Consider the following 20,824-nt stretch of genomic DNA (forward strand, 5'->3'; position numbering starts at 1 on the left):
AATTTTATCCAATGCAGTTTAGGAAATGGTAATAATGGTAGAAGTTAACACAGTTTATTTTAAGAAACATTCAGAAGGTTATACCAGTAGAAAAAACCATACATTTTTTGTTGTTGTTGTTACGCTTATTGTTGTAGTTTTAGGCATCCCAATAATGACCCAGAAATCTATTATATTATGTGCTCTTCAACCTAATAATTAAAAGTATGCCCTTGTCTTGAAGAGCTAACTCCTAAAAATGCACTATTTAAGAACAGGAGACTGTGGCAGAGAGGAGAAGGGAATGCTGTGAGGTACTGCCATAGTGTTCTTTGGTAATGCTTTCGGTATATCAGAAGAAATATTGCTTGATTTTATTTGATTTCTTGAGACATCTGGGCAAAAGGGAAATTCTGTGGAATGTGCAGAGGAAAATAAGTTCCTTGGAAGATGCCAGCATTACTTCTCCTGCGTTCCAGCAGTATTTGCTTGACAAATGTGACCAATGAAGGCTGGCTTCCTGATCTGATTAGGAGCAGGAAGATAACCTACTGATACCTGCCAGGCTGATAAGTTGATAAGTAGCAAGAGGAGGGGTTGAGAAGCGCTTTGAAGTGAAGACAAGCAGTTTTTGCAGTGTGGAAAACGCAGTAAGTGCAAAGGTATTGTCTTCCTGAAAGGCAACCTGAAAACCAAGTTTCAGAATGAACTTGAAAAGGGCATGAGTGTTTACATCAGTGAGGAAGCCAGTAAGGGTCAACTTGGAGTGGAAAGATTGTATTTTAGAGATGTTTTGCAGGAAAAAAAAGGCTGTTTAACAAGATTTTATGACCTTGGAAGAGGGTCAAGATGAAGACGTGCATTATGTAAACACATGACTACCCGAATGTGACTGTGTCCACAGTAATCTGAAGCTCTTGGGTCTAGCTGTGAAAAGGGAAAATAAATCTGTTTTTAAACAACTTGATGCTGAGCTACCAAATGTTTATACCCAAATGGCGTGAGCTAGCTCAGACTTTAATTTGGCCAGGAGGAGTCAACTCTGGTGTGAAGGACGGACCAGTGCATCAGTCTGTGGGGATGATGGCTGAGTTTGTTTGCAGGTAAATCTGGTTTGAAGGACAAGAAAACAGCATTAGAAAAACGTGGGATTCTGCAGGAATGAACAAAGAAAACTGTGAAGGGTAAAAGAGGGACTGGTGGGAGAAGGAAGAGGAAAATTCAAATAGGAGGAAGTCAGAGGAGCCATAAGGCAGGATGCTTTTTAAAAGGACGCAGTTGTCTGTGCTAGAATGTTTCTTATTTATTCTTTTGTAACTGATTTTTTTTTTTTCCCATGGAAGAGTTGTAGAGATCTTCTGCAGAGGTAAGACCAAAACCAAGAGAAGCTTTAGGAAGTGAATCAAGTAAAATTTTAGTTTATCCAAGCCTTATCAAATCTGTAGTTGCCAGCATTAGGAAGACAATGGAAGTACTGAAAGCATATGTAAAAACAGTGATTGACAGTTCTATTCAATTTAAAAAGTGGAGCTTAAGAAGATTTTTGTTCATTTGTTTTAAATAAAACCAAAGCAGAAGACTAGCAGGGAACAGCAGAATTAGATAGTCCACTGCAATACAGGTTCATGAATTTAAGTAAGTTAAAAAGAGAAATTCTGGCACTGAATTCCTGTCTGTTTCTATCTAAAAAATGCATTAATATTTTTGTTTCTTTAAGCCTGCATTTGTAGCATCACACTATGTTAGTAAAAGTTTCTGAGCACCTTGGCTTTATTGCTATCGAATATTGTTGCTTAGAGTTCAGAAGTTAATTAGTGCAGGAGCATGAAGAAGAGCAAGTAGGTCAGATAATCGGTCTGCCTGGTGGGTTAATTAAGTAGATACAAATCGAAACCCTGAAGTGAAACAGCGAATAGTTTCCTGCTTACAGACTTCACAGCTTAAGTCTAAATCATGGTGTTGCTGCACTTGCTATACTAGCAGTTTGTTCAGCTCATTGGTAAGACAAGATTCATACTGAATAGACCCTCATGGATGAAGTCTGGTTATAGTTGTTTCAAACTTGCATCATCAGGCTGCTCCACCTGAAAACCTTAGGGATAGCTCCCTGTAATCCTCAGCCTGTGTTCTTACGCTTGGACTTCTTTAGCAGTCAGTGTTTTAGGGCAGCACAAGACTGAGTGACACTGCTGACTGTGGCTGCAGGGAAGCACAGCCTCTCTCCTCTCACTTCCTACATGAATGGTAAATGGGAAAACATTTTATCTTAGTGATGTATTTGTCCATGTTACTTTCAATGAACTTAGATTCTATAGAGAGTTTTTTTAACAATGTTGGAAAGTTCTTTAGTTCAGATGTGTCTATGTAACAAGAAATGCTGGAATAAATGTCAGGAGCAATATAAATAGCCAAATAACAGCGATACTAACCAAATCAGGATTTATTGGAATCCACCACACAGCTTTTTAGCTGGACTTGGAGGCAAGTATGAATCTGCTATGAGACTTTGGACCTAATATGTTAATATATTACTCCTAACAATAAATGACTTCATTGATTCATTTGAAGAAAAATATGGTTCAAAGATGGAATAAAGTAGGAGTGAAACAGGTTTCTTATGCCTTGTTGTTATTATGCCAAAAGCAGGGCAGCAAATAAATACTGCTGACGGTGAGCATTAAGTTTGCTCATTATAAATGCAGAGTCATGCACCAGTCTCCAGCGAGATTTCATCTGGGAACGTTGCCATAAGGATTACAAATGCCTTTCAGCCTGAAAATTGGTGTGTATTACTTTAAACCTCCAGTGGGGAGTTGGTAATTTATCCTTTGGATAATCATCTTGTGTTAAGTTGAACATCTTACTGTAACTTTTTGCTACATGATAAACCAGCTCCTATGAATAATTTACTGCAACTGGCAGCCCACTTCAGCTCTGAAGTCTTTATCAACTCCAGTGGCTTTTCAAAATTTATTATTAAACTTGGAGCCAAAAGTCAGCTGGAATTTCAGTGTTAACTGCAGCATGAATCACAACTTGACCTTTTAGGGCAAACTTGACATGAATAGAAACTCTGGATAACATCATAGTGAGCACAAAGCCAAGTATTTGTGTCCAAGTAAGCAGAGCTCATTTACCTTCCCTTGCATTCTACAGCATTGTGGGGTTTTATGCAGATTTTGTTTCGTGTAGGTGTTCTGCTGAGGCTGTGTCTTCAGTGAAAGTGCCAAGGAACTTGGGACGAATGCTGTAAATGAGCAGACAGCGAGTGCCTTGAGCTTAGCGGAACTAAGCAAACGGTTGGTGATTGAGTCTCCAGTCCCTGGAACAAGGACTGCTGTGACTTTTGCTACTGTAGCAGAAATGAAAGGTCCAGGTTCTCAGTAATATTTTCAAAGTTATCCTAATGACTTAATAATCTATATTCAATAGTTAGTCATTTGGACTTCCAAGAAAGTACTGGAGTAGTTGTTCAAAAATAACTTTCCTACATTACTGCAAAATTTCTCTCGTTGTGTGTACTGATGGTCACGCTGCAATATTGTAGGAATAGATGCACTGGTAAAATGTGTTTTGCCTCTGTCTTCTGAAGTGTTTTTTAAAAAAAAAGTGCTTCAGTTGTCAATTTTGTGCTTGTGTTGTCTGAACTGTTTTTAAGTGAGAGGTTTTAATCTCTAAGGTTGTATTTTCCCATGGGTCGATTTAAAATATGATCAATAGAAAGTCATGTATGTGCTACCTAACAGGTATATTACGAGATGGTAATTTAGTTCATGCAACTCAGCTGGTTAATCTCCTACTGCCCACTCCAGGAGAATGATTTGTGTAACATCTCTAAACTAGGGGAAAAAGAAAAAAAAAAATGACTTTACCATGATTTCATGTTTAATAGCTTAAGTTTCAGGTTAGAAGAAACTTTGAATTTAATCAGTAATGTCAATGGCTGACTGTGTTGCATCAAATAGCTGTCCTCCCTTCAGCCTCATGTAGTTACTGTTATGCTCTCTCAGTACAGGGACTGTTTTATTCTTGGGTTGGGGGAAAAGGAGCCAGGGACTGTCCACAGGTCTTAAGAAATCTTTTCTGACCAAGTGCAACACAACCCAGTACCTTGCTGTTTGCTTGCAAGCTGCTCAAGAGGAATTTGTTAAAGTGTATGTGCTTTTGATGTGATCCCTCCTTTAGACAAACATAGTAGTCAACAAGGTTGTGTAGTGTTTCCAATTCTGAAATCAGGTACGGCATTATTAGATAAGATACTAAAATATAAGAATATATGGAATTAACTAATATGTATATTACTGGATAAGCAAAGCAACATCCTGAAAGAGCCTAATTAGAAGGAGTAACTGCCACCATACCACAGTCTGTTTCAATTTGAGCTTATTTTTACATGCCACTTAAGACGTGCCTTTCCCAACGCTAGGTGAGAATACAAGATTTCACAGTTCTTTTTCTAAACTAGTCCACAATGAAAAATGAAGTGATACTAGCAGGTAAGATGAGCTCTCTAAAGAGAAGCAACAACTTGCTAATTATCCCTGTTGAGCATCATTGCATTTGATTATTCTATTTCTGAACAGTTTTGCCAGCAAACAGAACTGGGTAGTTCCACCAGCCAGAGCCATCCTTCTGCTTCTGCCCAGAAAGATGCTCAGACTGAACCATTGCTGACTTGACATCAGAAAAAGCTGGTGGAGTTGCACTGTGAGTTGGGCTTGCTTTGTCCAGACACAGGAAATGATTCCCTTCAGGTCACTCTCCGAAAGGCTGAGGAGACCAAGCTAATGAAAACAGCTCAGGCCTGAGGGTTTGCAGGTACAACACTTCTTTTGCACAAGTGACCCTGACTGTAGCGCAGACTTCTCAGAGTTACAGCCAAACCTGCTCATTTGTTTTCAGAGTATTTTTAAGAAAAGAAAATAAAAAAATGCAAACCCCCTTGATTTGGTGACCATAAGCTTGAAAACATAGAATTAAACAAATTACTTCCTATTAGTAAAAAATGCAAATAACTACAATTTCTCTGTCATTTTCCTAGTAGTAATTTTAGGTTAGAGGCAAACAAGCTGCAGCAGAGTGTATATCTGCAGAGTCAATGTGTCCTAACAATCCCCTTAAATTAAACAATCTTGATGTTATTGCCTTGCTGTATCACTGCCTCAGTCTCTCCTCACAAAATGCGTCTGGTAGATCTTAAATATACCTAAAATAGTTGCTGTTTGTCTGTCTAGAAGGTGCATTCTGAACGTTTATTGCTTTTCAAAAGCATTGATTTTGTTGGCAGGAATACTGATTATTTAAGTTATGGGTAGAAACTGTTGGGGTATGGTCTTGTTAGTCCTTCTGCATTTCTTCTATATTCTTAGTTAGTATTAACCAATTATTTTGGAAATATGCTCTGCTTGGTCCTTTTACTTAGCATTCTGTTTTTCCTGTAAGGCATGAGTGAACTATTCAACATTTCTCTGTTCAGACTGTTAAAACCTAGACTCACCTCAGTTCAGCCAGCTCAAAATTCTGTTACAGTTTCTGGGGGGTGGAAAGAATGAAACTTGAAGCAGGGAGGGGGAGGTGTCAAACCTTTGATTAGTGTAAACTGTTAATGGCAATTTCATTAACTTTTATGTAACTACGTCAGTTTATATTTGCTGCAGATCTGCCCCAGAAGTGTTCCAAGAGGGTCTTGCACAGAAACACCACCTTCTGCTTTGACCTGTATTTAATCCCTGATTTCAGCATTTAGAGTTGGTTTTCTGCATTAAGCTCCCAAATCTCTCCTCAGTCCTGCTTTGTTCTGTTTCTCTGCTTTCTCTCCTATTTGCAATTAATACACACATATAAAATAACCCACAACATCAGCAATGAACAGATAGGAGGAGATGGTACCCTCAACCTCTAGGAACAGAAAAGATCCCCAAATACACACCGCGTACTTCCCAGCACTCCTTTTGTTACAGACATGTTGAATGGCCAGAGTAAGATGACGGGGACATTACTTTGGGGTCCAGCTCTTGTCTGTTATGACTCTGATAGGACTAGAGTTGACAAAGCCTTACACTTAGTTTTATTGGACAAGGCTGCTAAAGCATGATGTTGCCATTTCATTTTTCTCATAGTACTCTCAAGAAAAAGGTCTGATTTAGCAAAATAAATTCTGTTAGCGCTTAGCAAACAGGCAATCCCAGGACAGTCCTGTGTTTCCTTTCTCTGCTTACTATGTAACCTTTTCTCCTCAAGAGGACACATTACTAACATCTGGCAAGCTCACCTTTCTTCTCCTTTCCTTTCTTATAGAAAAACATCCCATGTATCTGTCTGTAGTTAGAATGGAAAGAATTTGTGTAATATAATAGTCTTTGTGCCTTCAGTCATAAGTATAATAACCACTGGGGCCTATGAGAGCTCTCCTTTGCCACAAATCCAGAGCAGGCAGTGTCTTGTTCCTTTTTCCAGTCTCTTGTGTCTATGTGTATTGGCATATACAAAATAAAAAGAGAACAAATAGCCTGAAATATGGCCATTCTGTTCCCTGTCCTGCCATGTATCTGTCTGTCACCAACTACTAGTAACTTTTTTTTGTATACACTGAATTCTGATCAGCTCTCTCAAAATTGGTTTTTATAATTTGTTTGTAGAAATCCTTCATTTATCTTTCTATCTGTCATAGAAAAGATTGAGATCCTTTCTGCTGAACTCCTGTGCAGCTGTTCTTTTTCTTATCTCTCCGGTTAAGTATTACCCTCAGATGAAATAGTCTCATTGGAGTTGATGGCAGTACTCAAACTAACCCCACTTCCTGCCAGAGGGTGTACACCTTACTCTTTGAAGACCCGTGATGCATGACCATAGGCAACAATCAGTTGTGTTTGCATATTTCCTATTAAGTAGTTAACCAACATTTACTTGTTGGTAACAATTAACTGTTAATTTAGAACAACTTTTACAATGTTGCATTACCTCCTGCATGAAAGGAAATAATTTAAAAGTCACTACGGGGTCAGCCTACTGCTACTCAGCATATTTTTTTTCTTCACCATTAGCTTTTTGGTAAAAGTGCTGCTTCTGTCTAGAGGCCACAAATCTTGTTTGTGCTTCCTGTTGCAGAATGTTTATTACACAAGCAATCAGCAGCTCCATGTGGGTGTTCTGAGTCCCACTGTCGACGATGATGACAACAGATGCCTGGTGGATGTGAACAGCAGGCCCAGGCTCATTGAATGCAATTATGCCAAAGCCAAGAGAATGAAGCTTTACTGGCAGTTTACTCAGGTAATTCTTACTCAGCAGACATTTCAGAAAGCTCTGTTTTTCTATCCAAACTGTGAGCGATCTCTTTACTGACAGAACAGAACGAGATTTATCCTTGCATTCTTTGCACAGAACCAGGAAGCTGTGTTTGCATTTGATCCCAATGTCAGCTACCTCAGGAGGTTATAAAACTTGTATTATATTTTGTGAGTTCACGCTAAATTGTTTCTAAGACAGAGTCAATTCTGAGACTGCTACAGAATTATCTCCAAAAAAGTGATTTTGGTAGAGTCAAATGCAAAGTAACCTCTTACGAACAAAAAACAGAAAGCTTTTTTGTTGTTTGTGGATTTCGAAGTAGCAGCTCAGAAAAGGGGCTAGCGGGTCATTGATGGCAGCAGCCTCATCATGAGCTACTTTTGCAGTTCCTTACTTAAAAAGACTAATGCTTTTATGTGTGTTTGAGAGAGGGAGATAAAAAAAAGTGCCAAGTGAAGGCTGAAAAGTGATTTCAGAGTGATGAAAACGCTCGTAGGACACTGAGTCCAGGCCTGGTGTCCACACTTCATAACTGATTTAGACATACAAGGGAGAACTATAAAGAAACCATGAAAGTTTTGGGGCTAGACAACACGCTCTACGATACTCTGCTTATGGAGACCACTCTGTTCAGTTTAGCGGAGAAGCAGCAAGGTGACTGAAAGCATATCAGTGTTTCCACAAGGGGGACACAGGTTATCCTGAGGACAAAACCAGTTCCAATGGTTGGAAGCTAAAGTTAGTCAAATTTGGCCTTTCAAAGGCAGTTAAGACATTGGAAGTTCACCATGTCAAGTACTGACACGTCAGTTGCTTAGGATGAACAAAATGAGATTACCAGACTTTCTAAAACGAGCACCTGATTTAACTTCTGTGAAAAAAATTCTTAGCAAGTTTGAGTTTGACTAGTCAAAGGTGTTCCTCTGCAGTTTTGAGGCTACAACTCTAGCTGTGCAATCCAGCCCATGGGCTCACCCGTAAGGTAACTGTATTCCTGCATTTAATTTTAATATGTCAGTGTAGGTTTGCAAATGTCTTTTCTGCCAATGCGTTAGCTCTTTTTTTTTTTTTTCTTGGACTTCAGCAGCCATGATGAGTGTATTTTAGGACACTGGTAATACAGTTTAGCATCAACCTTAATGCAGAGAGCATTTGGACAGTAATCAGTAAAGCATACCGTTAACATAATTTCTGTTTATGTTGGAAAGTAATCCATACCTTTGTCTTTAAAGGGTAGCTCTCAAACAGCAGACCTTAAATCCCTAACCTGGAAAAACATCTCGGCTTTCCATTTCAGTCTTCTCAAGGGCAGAGTTGTAATGATGTCTTCTCTCAAATCATGCCAATAGTTTCTCCTTGAAGGGGGGGCCTCACTGTGGCCATCTCTGCAGTTGATTATTTGTTATCATTTTTAGAAGTATAATTAATGTTTATTTAAGCAGTGTTTCAGCAACATTTTAGTATTCTACCTGTTTAGTGATTGCTCTGTATAACTCAACCCTTTGGTGGTAATTAATGGTTTCTACTCGAGTGCTGCTGCTCTTTTATAATACTCATTATGTTAGATCTGATTTGGGGGGCATAAGTAGAATGCATCGGTAATTTAATGGTTAAAAGCTTCAGAAACAGTATTTGACTACTGTAGGTTTGTTTTCTGCTGTATTTCCATTCTGTGTTCCAAATACACTCTCCCAATGAAGGTGCAGTGCTTTTAAACTAAACTGTTCTGTGGACTGTACTAAAGTCTTCTGCCCAGGAGAAATGAATGCGAATTAGTTCTTTTCTTATGATAAATTCAGAGACAAATGAAATAATAATTAAAAGCTTACTGTTCAAAAAGGATTCTGGTAATACCCAACACAATTAAAATGTCGTTATTTAGCACACAGCCCCTTCTATGTTCTGCAAGCTAGAAGAAAGCTAATGAGAGTAATCCGGGCTTGCCAAGATCAACTGATGAACTCCTTTTGAAATGCTCCCATTTAGTCTGTCTATACGATGTGTTACCGTGAACAGACTGGAAGCTGTCTATCGGAAAAAAGTCTTTTTTTACTATGTTTTAAAGCACTGTTACTTATTTTCCATATTATGCAGTGAACAGAACTCCTGAAAATAAGCAGAAGTATTGATGTTTATGCAGTCTTGAAGTTTGTGGAATATAAACTAAGATGTAGATTCTGGCCATAGCTACTTTATTTTTTTTATTTTTTTTTTTTTTTTACTACCACCTTCCTTTGGCTGCAAATATGCATTGAGTTCGCTGGATTCTTTAGCCATTTAGCAAGAATGTCTGATGATACAGACAATTAAAAATACAACAGTCAAATAGGGAATTGTGTCAGAAGGGGAATGGCCACAAGACTTAACAACCACAGCAGGATAGACCAATTGAACTAGATTTTCCTGACCAGCACCAAATAATCACTATTTGCTGTGCATTCCAGATGTGGATTGTAAAATAGGAATGAGGAAACTTTCTCATTTTTCTGTAAAACACACTGTGCTGAGAAGCACCATGATAGCCTGTAGTGGGATACGGACTTCAGTCTGGTTGTTTAGAAGACCGTACAGCTTTTTAGAAAAAGGATTCTTCAGATAACATTTTCCTCCTCCTTAGCATTGTTGAAATGCAGTGATGAGAGAAATCCCTATGACAAAAATAGAAAATAGAGGTCACCAGCCCCAGCTGGTGGTCTTTTGTAGATCTATTACAAAGTTATTTAATTCTTAATTTATATCTTTGATCAGACATTTGTGTGTGTATATCAAACTTTATTTCTTTTGTTTACAATTTATCTGTTGCATTACTTTGATTTTAAAGTTTTAGGCAAGTTGTGTAGCTGCCTTCAACTGTAGGCAGCTGGCGTCAGACTCGGACGCCCACTGCTACCTCGTGGGCAAAAGAGTGGTCTAATGGCCCATTCGTATGGAGGGAGCCACCACCAGTACCTCCAACTGTTTATACATCGTGCTGGTTGTTGGGACAGAGGCTTTGGGACACTGGGGTATCGTTCTGCACAGGACAAACTTGCATTGAGCAAAGCTTGTGATATCTGTATAATCAGGATCCATCTGAGCAAATTTCTCTGCTCCACAGTTTTGTACAGCTGCCAAGTGCAACAAGACCAAATCAACTGTAGGCTTCAGTGACATTCTTCCTTCCAAGGCTTCTTCAAGTGTTTATAACTGTAATTATGTCAAATTATGCAAATTAGTCCTGAAAAGACTCCCATCAACTGGGTAGTGTTTGAGCATTGTATTGTTTGGGTTGTTTGCCAAGTCTTGTCTTGGGGAAATGCTTATTTTGGGAATACTTTTACACTGAAAAGTCTTCTGAGTGTTCGAGAGTTCACCTAGTTCAGTCCATCTCACCACTTTTTGTTTTAATTGGAACAAAATGAGACCTTATAGCAAAATAGTAAGTAATCACCAGAAATTACATAAGACAGAGAAAAGAGAATTACATGGTGGTAAAATGGTCAGGATTTTACTAAAATACCAATCTAAACATAATATCAAATTCATGTGTGACTTCACCAATATTCTTGTCTTATTAAATACTTTTTAAAAGCAGGTTTTATACTTGATTTTATACTTGATTTTAAACTACACTATCTGGTTTTTAAACTATTTAAGATTTTATTTTAAAATTTACTTTTATTAATAATGTGTATTTTAAAAATATTTAAACCCACAGTATTTATTTAAAAACATAATATTTGGGGGGTTTATACTCCTTGAACTATGCCTTTCTATAATAAGCCTGCAAATTCTTTATTCCCATTTATGCAGAATGAAATATTTCACAAGTACAAAAATCTGAAAGGATTCAGTCTTTCTCCATTTTGAATGCTCGACTTTAACTTAAATATAAAAATGTATATGCAAAGCATGTGCAGAAAAAATATTAAATACAAATGTTACTATATAATACTGTGTTTTAACAACTGGTGTTAAATTTGGTTGCAGTTATTGCTGTAGTTAGTGGTTACCAAAATTTCCCTGTTTAAGTTTAATCTTCTATTTGGAATAATTTCCTAGTAGCAACTTTTAATCTTTGCAAATTAGGTGTTGAACTTGCCATCTAGAAAGTTTTTGTGTGAATACTGCAGTAAAACGAGCTTTTAACGGGTGCATCTCAAGTCTTTTCCAGCAGACTGCATTATGCAGTATTTACTCCCATGAGGACTACATTTATGCTCCAAAGACACTTGTACAGAATTAATTTAGATGGAATTTAACACATACCCGTTCTTCCTTCAAAACAGATACCTGTTTTGCATATTTTAGCATATAATTTTAAATACTACATTCATTTACAAAGAAACTATTTATTCTAGTTCCACCTGATTTTTCCTGACCTCAGATGTCCAGACAGGCTCCATCCAACGATGACAGGTGCCGCTGACAGGTACCGCAGGGCATTACAGTGACAGACACGCAAATGAATGACCAAGTCCAGAATGTTCTCTACAACTTCAACTGATAACCAACACTTACCAAAAGAAGTGGCTGGGTTTCAGGAGATCTGAGCTCTTTTCTTGGTGCCTCATTTGCATTACTGGACCAATCACTTCAATTCTGCATTCCTCAGCTGTGAAATGGAAGTATTTTTACTTTTAGCATATATCGTTATTATTTCTTACTTCCCAGACTATTGCGGTTTAACCCAACCAGCAACTAAGTACCATGCAGCCTCCCTGCCCCCATAATGGGATAAGGAGAAGAATCAAAACCAAGTGAAACTCACAGTTTAGAAACTGAAATAAAAATAAAATATAAGAGTAATAATAATAATGGTAAAGAAATGGAAGATAAAAAGCATAGTAAACCCCAAGACAGACAAGTGACACACAATGCAGTCACTCATCACCTACTGACCAATGACCAGCCAGTCCCCCAGCAGCAATCTACCCCTCCCAGCCAACTCTTCCCAGTTTATATACTGGGCAAGACATCACATGGTATGGAATATTCCTTTGGCCCGTTTGGGTCAGCTGTCCTGGCTGTGTCCTCTTCCCAACTTCTTGTGCATCCCCAGCCTTCTCACCGGCAGGGCATGAGAAGCTGAAAAATCCTTGTCTTAGTATAAGCACTGCTTGCTAACAACATCAGTGTGTTCTCGACCTACTCTCATACTAAATCCACACCACAGAACTGTACCAGCTGCTAGGAAGAAAACTAAATGTATCCCAGTCAAAACCCAGATCTCTCTCCTGATAAGTCAGTAGAAGTTGCATCTTTAATTCCAGTGGAGACAATCGTATGTATATAAGCAAGGTCTGAATATCAAGTAATGCCCTAGAATTCAAGATGCAAATAGTTGAGAAAAATGTTCACTTGGAAGGCAGTTACATCAGGATGCAATAATGATATATGTGACAAGAAAAGAGGGTTTGTTATTTAGTGAGAGGATCAGGCCATCAAGCCTGGTATCCTGAACCTGACAGTGACAATATTCAGTATAACAAACAAGAAACCGGTTGTTTTGATTAGTGTCTCAGCGAACTGTGCAAGGTTTGTGCTGCAGCCACAAGGATGTTCCTTTCCCAGTATCAGTTGTAATCATCTAACAGATTTGTGTGGTTACTAGGGCAAAAACCATTTTCAATAACTAAATACTGAGACCAAAGTCCCAAAGAGCCCAACCTAAATTCCCATGTTAGAATATGCAGATCAACTGAAATACAACTGCAGCTTCATTTCTTAATTTTCTTCAGATAGCACTCGATTTATTTCTTGGACTCTAGAGACTGGTCTAATCGTAAGCGTATGATGACAATGCAAGCAGTTCGGTTTCTAGGTTAAAATGAGTTAGTAAGCCTTCATATTGCGCACTCAGGGTAGAAAACCTAGGCTAATTGAATACACCACACACACACTCACACAAAAGAAAATCATCATTCAGTATTTTTGCTTTTCAAAGGGGTTAGGTCTCATAAAGTGGTAAGACATATTTTCTCTCATCTGAAACCCATAAATCTTTGGGACTCTTAAGATATCTGGGGAAAATATCTTGTCTTTCCCAGGGAAAAATATAAAGATCTTGGTTATTCTAATTGTGCTGGAAGGAGTTCGTAATTTGTCTGGCTGAAGATTACTAAATAGGTATCCCCTAGGCTAGGGTTGGTAAATTATAACGTGAACTTTCTTCTTCACCTTAATTTTCCAGGTTAGAACAATATTTTCACCCGTAATGAGAAAAAAAGAAAGAATAAGGCTGTAAGGTGCTCTTAGGCATGATGTTTAGGTGTGTGCTGCATATGGATTTTTTTATTGGCAAACTAATACTGCATCTTGCGCGCACTCAAAAGTGGGGAGGGCAGATGTGGTAACAAAGAGTTTTGCACAGACAACCACTGCAGAACAAGCCTTAGGAAGCAACACAGACAGAAACAATCGTTAGTTCAAGACCAATCAAAAATGGAAAACTTAGGGATACACAATCTGCCACATTACAGATCAGAAAATTAGCTAGATTAATTACCTCGTCTAGAAGCCATCCTCGGGCAATGGTCAGTGCTTGCTGTGTCACAGAAGTGAGCGCTGCTCTGAGCCAGCAGTCCACTCTTACACCAGGAGGAGGATTCTCTTCTTGGCCCCTATGTGCTCTCTTCATGGAGACCTTGCTGTGTCTGAACAATCATCTCAGCATACCTATAACAAGTTATTTTATCAGCACTCTTAGAATTTAACCCAGGACACTGAAAACCTCTAGTCAGTCACTGAACACTGATGCCTGCAACAAAGAGTTGAACGGGGTTCTTATACCCCCACAAAACGACAGTACTTGTTGCAAATTTCTAACGGTAACAATCATTTTTTTCCTTAGAAAGTTCATTTACTAGTTTCACACTGATGTTTATACTTTTGATCACAGAAGTCAGATCTCACTAATTTTCATCTACATCCTAAGCAAAGTCCTATTGTTATTTCATTTTAGCATATTTTTTAATTCCCCACCATCTGAATACTCCACCACACTCTAAAGCATCTTTGATGCCTTTCTCTGTCTTTAGACATCTTGAAGGAAGCATAGATCGAGGCACATAAATCAAGCCTGACTTGTTTGTAGAAATCATTTATATGTAATCTCACAGTGAAAGAGAAAAAGGTAACTTCTCTAAGCTTTTCACAAAATGTATTTGTAAAACTTGCAAATAAAGCTGATGTGTCCAGCGTTCCCTCTTTTTTCTTAGTTACATCCTTAGATTGTTTCTCTTCACAGGTAGCTACTATATGTTACAATCCATTAAAAAAAAGGTTGTATAAATAAAATATTTTTAGTGAGAGCAGAATTACACTGCAGAAGACACCGGTGCAGAGCATTAACTGTGGATTCTTTTCTGTAGGCCAGGTCTCCCTCAGGACCTGCCTTGTTACTTGGGATGGCGGCTGTAGTCAGAAAAGCATGTGTAGCACCAACTGCATAGCTTAAAGCTTAGTTTTTCCTTTTCTACAAAGGACTTACTAGGTAATCCCAGCTGTCAGAAGATGAACATCATACATCAGCATTGGGGTTTGTTGCCAAAACAAAACCAAGTGATACGTTCAGCTGCAAATTCTGCATTTAGCCATAATTATCAGGGTCACATATGGATAAAATATTCCCTTTTTAAACTACTTTATTCCCCATCCTTGCCCAGAAAATCATATTGTATACCTAGAATATTTGTTTCTGCAGATATTTTTCATTTAATAAAGTGTGAGAAAGATTTCCTGGACAGTTCTGATACAGTAATGATTTGTGCTTACTTTGTAAAAAAATCTCTAATGATCCTTCTGGTCTAGCTAATGTATTGTACTCCAATTTAATTTTCTTAGTTTTATCACCATTTTCTGTAATGTCTTTTCAGCTATCATATCCTGAAGAGCTTTGTACTTCAGTGAAAGCTTGAATTTATTTCTTCACAAAGTATTATTTTCTTAATCTTGCTACTAACAATAGGTCTTTGTAAGCTGTTACAAATCTGTGATAAAATTATATATATATATGTGTAAAATATTACCGATGATAGGTATAAATCCATACATTCTGTTTCTGATTTTCATGCTGTTTCTCTGTAATTTGTATCCTGTTTTAATTCATTCTCTGTATGAAACTGCATTTCCTTTTGCCAGGTTTAAATCCTTTTATTTAAATAATTAATGATATTGTGTATGTCCACATTCTGAAGATTTGACTATTACACCTTTAGAGGGCTGTGCTTGGAACCTGAACTGCTCTACATTCATGTAGCCCACCTGGATTAAGCAAAACAGAAAATGACTGCACAGCCCACTGGTTACTGAAACCTAGTTTGGGCATACAGATAAGGCTGCATCATTTGATTTGTCACAGCTGTAGTTTTAAAAATCTTTTTCAGTACCTACCTAAATGGCTGGAATGTAACGGATCGCATCTAGCAGATGGGCCAATTATGAACAGTGGCTAAATTGATGAAGTCAGATGTTGTGAATTATTTATTCAGCTTTAAAGATAACATATATCCACATTTGAATCCTTTCTTTAAAATACCTAAAGTATGTGAAGTAGCATCACTGCCTTGCTCTTGTTCTTTTTTTATTCATATATCGAAAACACAATCTGACTTCAGAGTAACAAGGAACAGAAAATTCCTTGGTTCTTGCTGAAGAGAATTCTTACTGAAGAAAATTAGAGAGTAAACATAATGGTAATATTCTATTAAATAGAGCCAGAAATAAAAAAAAGAAGATTTTAAACTTCATCTGATTAAAAGGCCTGCCATTCAGCAAGAAAGATAAATAACTATAAGCTGAGATTTTTGGCAGGAAAACCCACGAGCTGTTCCGAACGTTTTGGCTAGGTGTGTGTTTACAGCATATTCTTAATGTAGCTTTTGTCATGAAGTCAGAACAGGCTTTGTTTTGAAGGGCACTTATCTGAGCAGCATAGCGTGGGATATAACCCCCGCTCTGCAGCAGCAATGGAGGGGCAGGAGTTCTAGGTTACATGGTGTGTGTACCCTGTGCATATTTCTTTACCAAAATAAAAATTGTATTTAACATCTCTGGTGTTTGCAAGGAAACCTACACCAATGGCCCGTCCCAGTTGTAGCCCTCTGGATAGGAGGCCTTCTAGACATTAGCAAAGCTTTATGGCAGCTTTCAGCTAAGTCTGGTTCCAGCACTCCAGCTCTAGCCTAGAATATCTAAGTATATACTTGAAACATGCTGCTCTTCCTAAAAGTTGTGGTTTATGTACAACAGCCTCACATGGGACTGCCTGCCAAGCATGTTGGACCATTCTTGTTCTGCAGTGGTTTGCAGGCACATCAGACGGCATTCTTAGATGCCATATTATTGGATAAATTCTACCTTAGTGAAAAACTTGAAAGGAAAGCTCTGCATATCTGCTATATATAACAAAGTAGAATAATTCTAAAGGGAAGTCAAAAGTACTGCTTTCCACTGTGTGTGTTGTGTCACATTCCAACAGTTATTTGTCACAACACGGTGTGTTACTTGAGCTACTGTTAACTTTAGTGTCTAAGGCTACCAGAAGGAGTTGAGACCATTTATGCTTCTCACAGGAATTGCTTCAATTTGTGCTGCAAAACCCATCAAGTTTTCCGTCAAACCTGGTAGTGCTGCCACATTCAGTCTATTTTTATAAAATAGTTGACCTGGATATATATTTATCCTCTTGAGATTTGTACTGCCATGGAGCTTCCTCTCACCATCAATGATCCTAATTCTGTTCAAACTGGGCAGAATTCCTCTTGTACTTGTTCCAGCCTATGTATTTTATGCATCATGATTAAAGACATGACCCTAGGCTATCAAATTTTTTGCCTTTAAATTAGAAAGCAGAGGTCCTGCCTAGATAGGCAAGTAACCTTTTCACTTAGCCTGAAACGTACTGTGTCCTGCTTGCTCGCTTCTTTCAGTGGAATTACTCCGTTCCTGTGCTTTCAGGATTAAACGGCTCGCTAGGTCAGGCCTCGCAATTTTCAAGGGGTGCACTGTCATCCCCCAAGAGATAACAACCCGATACCACTATCGCAGGCTTGCATTAGGTGTGTGAAGAGGGAAAAAAAAGAACATAGTTAAGTAGGCTAACAACAGAAAATTTTAAGTAAGTGCTATACAAACCCTTCTCCCTCTACTTCAGAGCAATTATTTCATTAGATTCTTACTGAAAGGAAACAAAGCTGTGTAGACTACATCCTCTCAGGGATTAGGCCACAGTTCTGCACAGACCTTCCATCTCGTAAGAGCTAAGTTGTTCTGAGCCTTTACGTTTCTCTTTTGTGGGGAAAAAAAATCATCCTGCTAAAAGCATCCGTGCTCCCCACAAAACCCAATTCACACGTATTAGCCACTCCTTCACGTTGGTGTCTCTTTTATGTTCCATACAGCGGCTCCAATGTACTTGGCAGGGTGATTTTTCAGAAGCCACTGCAGAGTGCTTTGCAGCACATCAAAAAGAGCTTCCTCGGCTCTTTTATCTCTCAAGTCACTTGTTTCTGTTAAACAGAGGCTGGATTTCGCATGAGGGCACATCAGAAGAAGAGGAGAGGGGTGGGCTTTTTGTGTGCTTTTTCTGGTTGCTTGCTTGATTTGTTTTTTTCCTGAGGAGTGATTTATAATTTGTTTATGTAGCTCCCTGTATTAAAGTATTTTGCATGAATGGTTAGTTTTCTGACAAGCCACAAAGTGGGACAATTTCTTTCTCCTGCTTCCCTAGCACAAGATCCAAGTTCAAAATGTCCTAGACGCCAAAACTGAGACAAGGACTGACTGATAAATGAAAAGTACAGAATTAGTTAACTTAAATGACAGCAACACAAGCACCTCTAGCATCAGGTGGAAGCGCAAAGACTTTGAACTCAATTTTGGGTTTAGGCAGAAGCACCTGTGGGAAACTGTAATTCCCACTTTCAATCCAGGGAGCTGACCCTGGGTGCCATGCACCACAGGCTGTGCAGAGAAAAACCATCATCAAGAGTTTTCATAAAGAATAGAAACGGTGTGTTTTGCTGGGAAAAAAAACCCAGAAAAACAAACAACACAACTATTTCTTTTGGCAATGAGAAAATATTCTGTACCTTAGAGTTTTCCGCCTGAAGGACCAAATTCAAAGCTTACTGAATTCATTTGCAGGGAGGGGGGAATCTCCTCTCAGTTAGCTTTTTTAGAAGTCCAGAGTAACTTACGGGGGTAGGGTGTGTGCTTAGGATAAGGGAACAAATAGCATAAGGCTTTGACTAATTTCCTATCATAGTTTCTTCAAATTTCTTGTATGCCAAGTGGCTTTATTGCCTACAGATAGCCTAGAGTTTATGCTCCCACCAGACACCCAAATTTAACTACTATTATTAACATGAATGTCAATAATAGTTATACAGCTGTGGGGAAATACAGTTCACTCAGCCTTTCTGTCTAGTGAAGTAACTGGTGAAAGTTATAACTAGGTTGCAGGTAAGCCTAGCAAGGAGGATTTGATGACAACCCCATGTTTTGTATTTTGGAGATTGTTCTAGAAATGGTCTCTCTCTTACCCAAAAAGAGTTTTAAAAGAGTTTTCAAACTTAATCCTGTATTTCATTAGCCAGGTCCAAAAACAGTTTTAAAAGTCACTGCTCAGAGGAAGTACCTACTAAGTATTTACTGATAGGACAGAAAGAGAGGAAACCTCCCCCCAGCCACCCAGGTGACAAAGCAGAACCTGCACTGATAGCAGGAGCTGCCCTTGTCTGAGAAAAGCCCTTCCCTGAGAAAGCAAACTCTGCATTTCTATGGGATTTATGCCAATATCCTTGTGATTATAATAGAAATCTATCACAGCTACAACTTTCTAATGCAAGCTGTAACAGAGACTGGAACAAAACTGATGAGGGTTTTTGTTATTTTTTATGAAGTTGGGTGGTTGTGGGGTTTTTTTATAGCACCTATTTTTTCCCCATTGCACAAAGAAGTAATTTAAACATGGCTGCTCTTTCCATACTTCAGCTGTACTAATCTGCACTGATTTACACTCTGTTCTTTGATTTGCAGATTAAGTGAGTATTTCTCTACTACACAAGTCCAATATACACTAGAGAAAGTCAGACTTCTGTGCAGATTACTCTGCTTTGTCCATCTTGGAAGAAACTTCCCAGACACTATTTTGCAAGTTATCTGTTATCTTTATTAGACAGGCAAGAGGGTGAAAAAACCAACTGGAATCAGAATTAAATGAAAAAAAAAAAAAGTGATTTATGTCACCTACACGATGCTTTAATTGTAATTTAGGTCTATAGTTAACTGTGCAATCATTTAAGATTTAATGATTTAAGATTTGCTGCAACACCAGAGTGACAGTAGGGCTTTAATATGCAAATATTAACCTGTGAATTGAACAGAGAGTCAATACTGAGGATTAGCAATATAGGATTATAAAAGATAGTTCTTATCAGAATTAAAAGAAAAAGCAATTTTATTCATACAAGACACCCTGGCCAAGGCACTGGACCTTTTTCGCCTTTTTTTGCTGTTTCAGAGGCACAGCAGAGCCCAGCTTGGTGTGTAACCGAAACAAACAGGAAGGCTTTGGGTTCATGGTTAACAAGCACAGGTACAAACACAGCTTGATTCTAGAAGCCTTGTTTGCTGAAATGGTAACTAGGCAATTGAGGCTACTCCAGACTGCCTCGCAGATTAAACCAGCCTATGACAAAGGGAACCTTCACTCCACATCCAACCTAGTGCTTATCTTGTCTCTAACAGAAACATTTTTCACAGTAGCAGTGGACTTCAATAGATGGATATTGCAACGTTCTTTAATCAGTATTACCACACAGCAGTAATGCAACAAGTCTACAAAATTTAATCCAAATGCCTTTTTTTTTTTTTCCTCTCATCCTTAAAGGGAGGTCCAATCCAGAACCGAAAATCCAAGCGTTGCCTGGAATTGCAAGAAAACAATGAAAATGAATTTGGATTTCAACTTGTCCTTCAGAAGTGCACTGGACAACGCTGGTCTATAACAAATGTCCTGAAAAGCTTGCCATCATAGCAGACTAAATTTTTTACCCATTTCTTTTGCTACTGTGTAGCAAATACTGCATTGTTGCCTGCTGTACTGTATTCCCCTTACCTCCTACCCCTCTGTTCCTTCTCCCCTCTTTTTTGTCCCTTTGGTTTTATTTTGTGAGTGTGAGGAAATTGGGTTTGTGGGTTGAAAACAAGACGTTTTTATTTTACAATGATGTTTTCATGGCATTTATAGAGACATTGAATGACAGGTGATGGGTAGGCTATGCTAAATATTTTACAACTGTAAATAGGAAACAAATGGAGAATATTTATAACTCAAACTTTTACTGAATAAAAAAGTCCAAACACTATTACTGTCTCACTGTATCCATGGAAAACTATGTGGAAAGTTAAGTGGTGGTTTCATTCTTTTCATTAATTCAATCCTGATCTCCTTAAGTTGGGATGAGTATCAGTATTATCCAGACATGGGGTAAGGAGTCCTACCATGCACTAGTAGCTACAGCAAAGGAGGATTCTCACCTTTCTCCCCCTAGGGAGACCTGTCCAGGTG

General features: G+C 38.4%; 1 protein-coding gene across 1 annotated transcript in view; it reads left to right on the forward strand.

The window, feature by feature from the left end:
• The window catches only part of GALNT18 (polypeptide N-acetylgalactosaminyltransferase 18), a 115,875-nt gene extending 95,254 nt beyond the window's left edge, over positions 1-20,621 (forward strand). Inside the window, exons 10-11 of the mRNA XM_009864924.1 lie at positions 7,087-7,251; positions 20,144-20,621. Coding sequence (XP_009863226.1) covers positions 7,087-7,251; positions 20,144-20,290 — 312 coding nt within the window. The 3' untranslated portion in view covers positions 20,291-20,621. The remainder of the gene's footprint in view (positions 1-7,086; positions 7,252-20,143) is intronic.
• Positions 20,622-20,824: the final 203 nt, after the last annotated feature.

Source organism: Apaloderma vittatum, unplaced genomic scaffold (assembly GCF_000703405.1).
Source record: "Apaloderma vittatum isolate BGI_N311 unplaced genomic scaffold, ASM70340v1 scaffold6962, whole genome shotgun sequence".
Taxonomy (NCBI): domain Eukaryota; kingdom Metazoa; phylum Chordata; class Aves; order Trogoniformes; family Trogonidae; genus Apaloderma; species Apaloderma vittatum.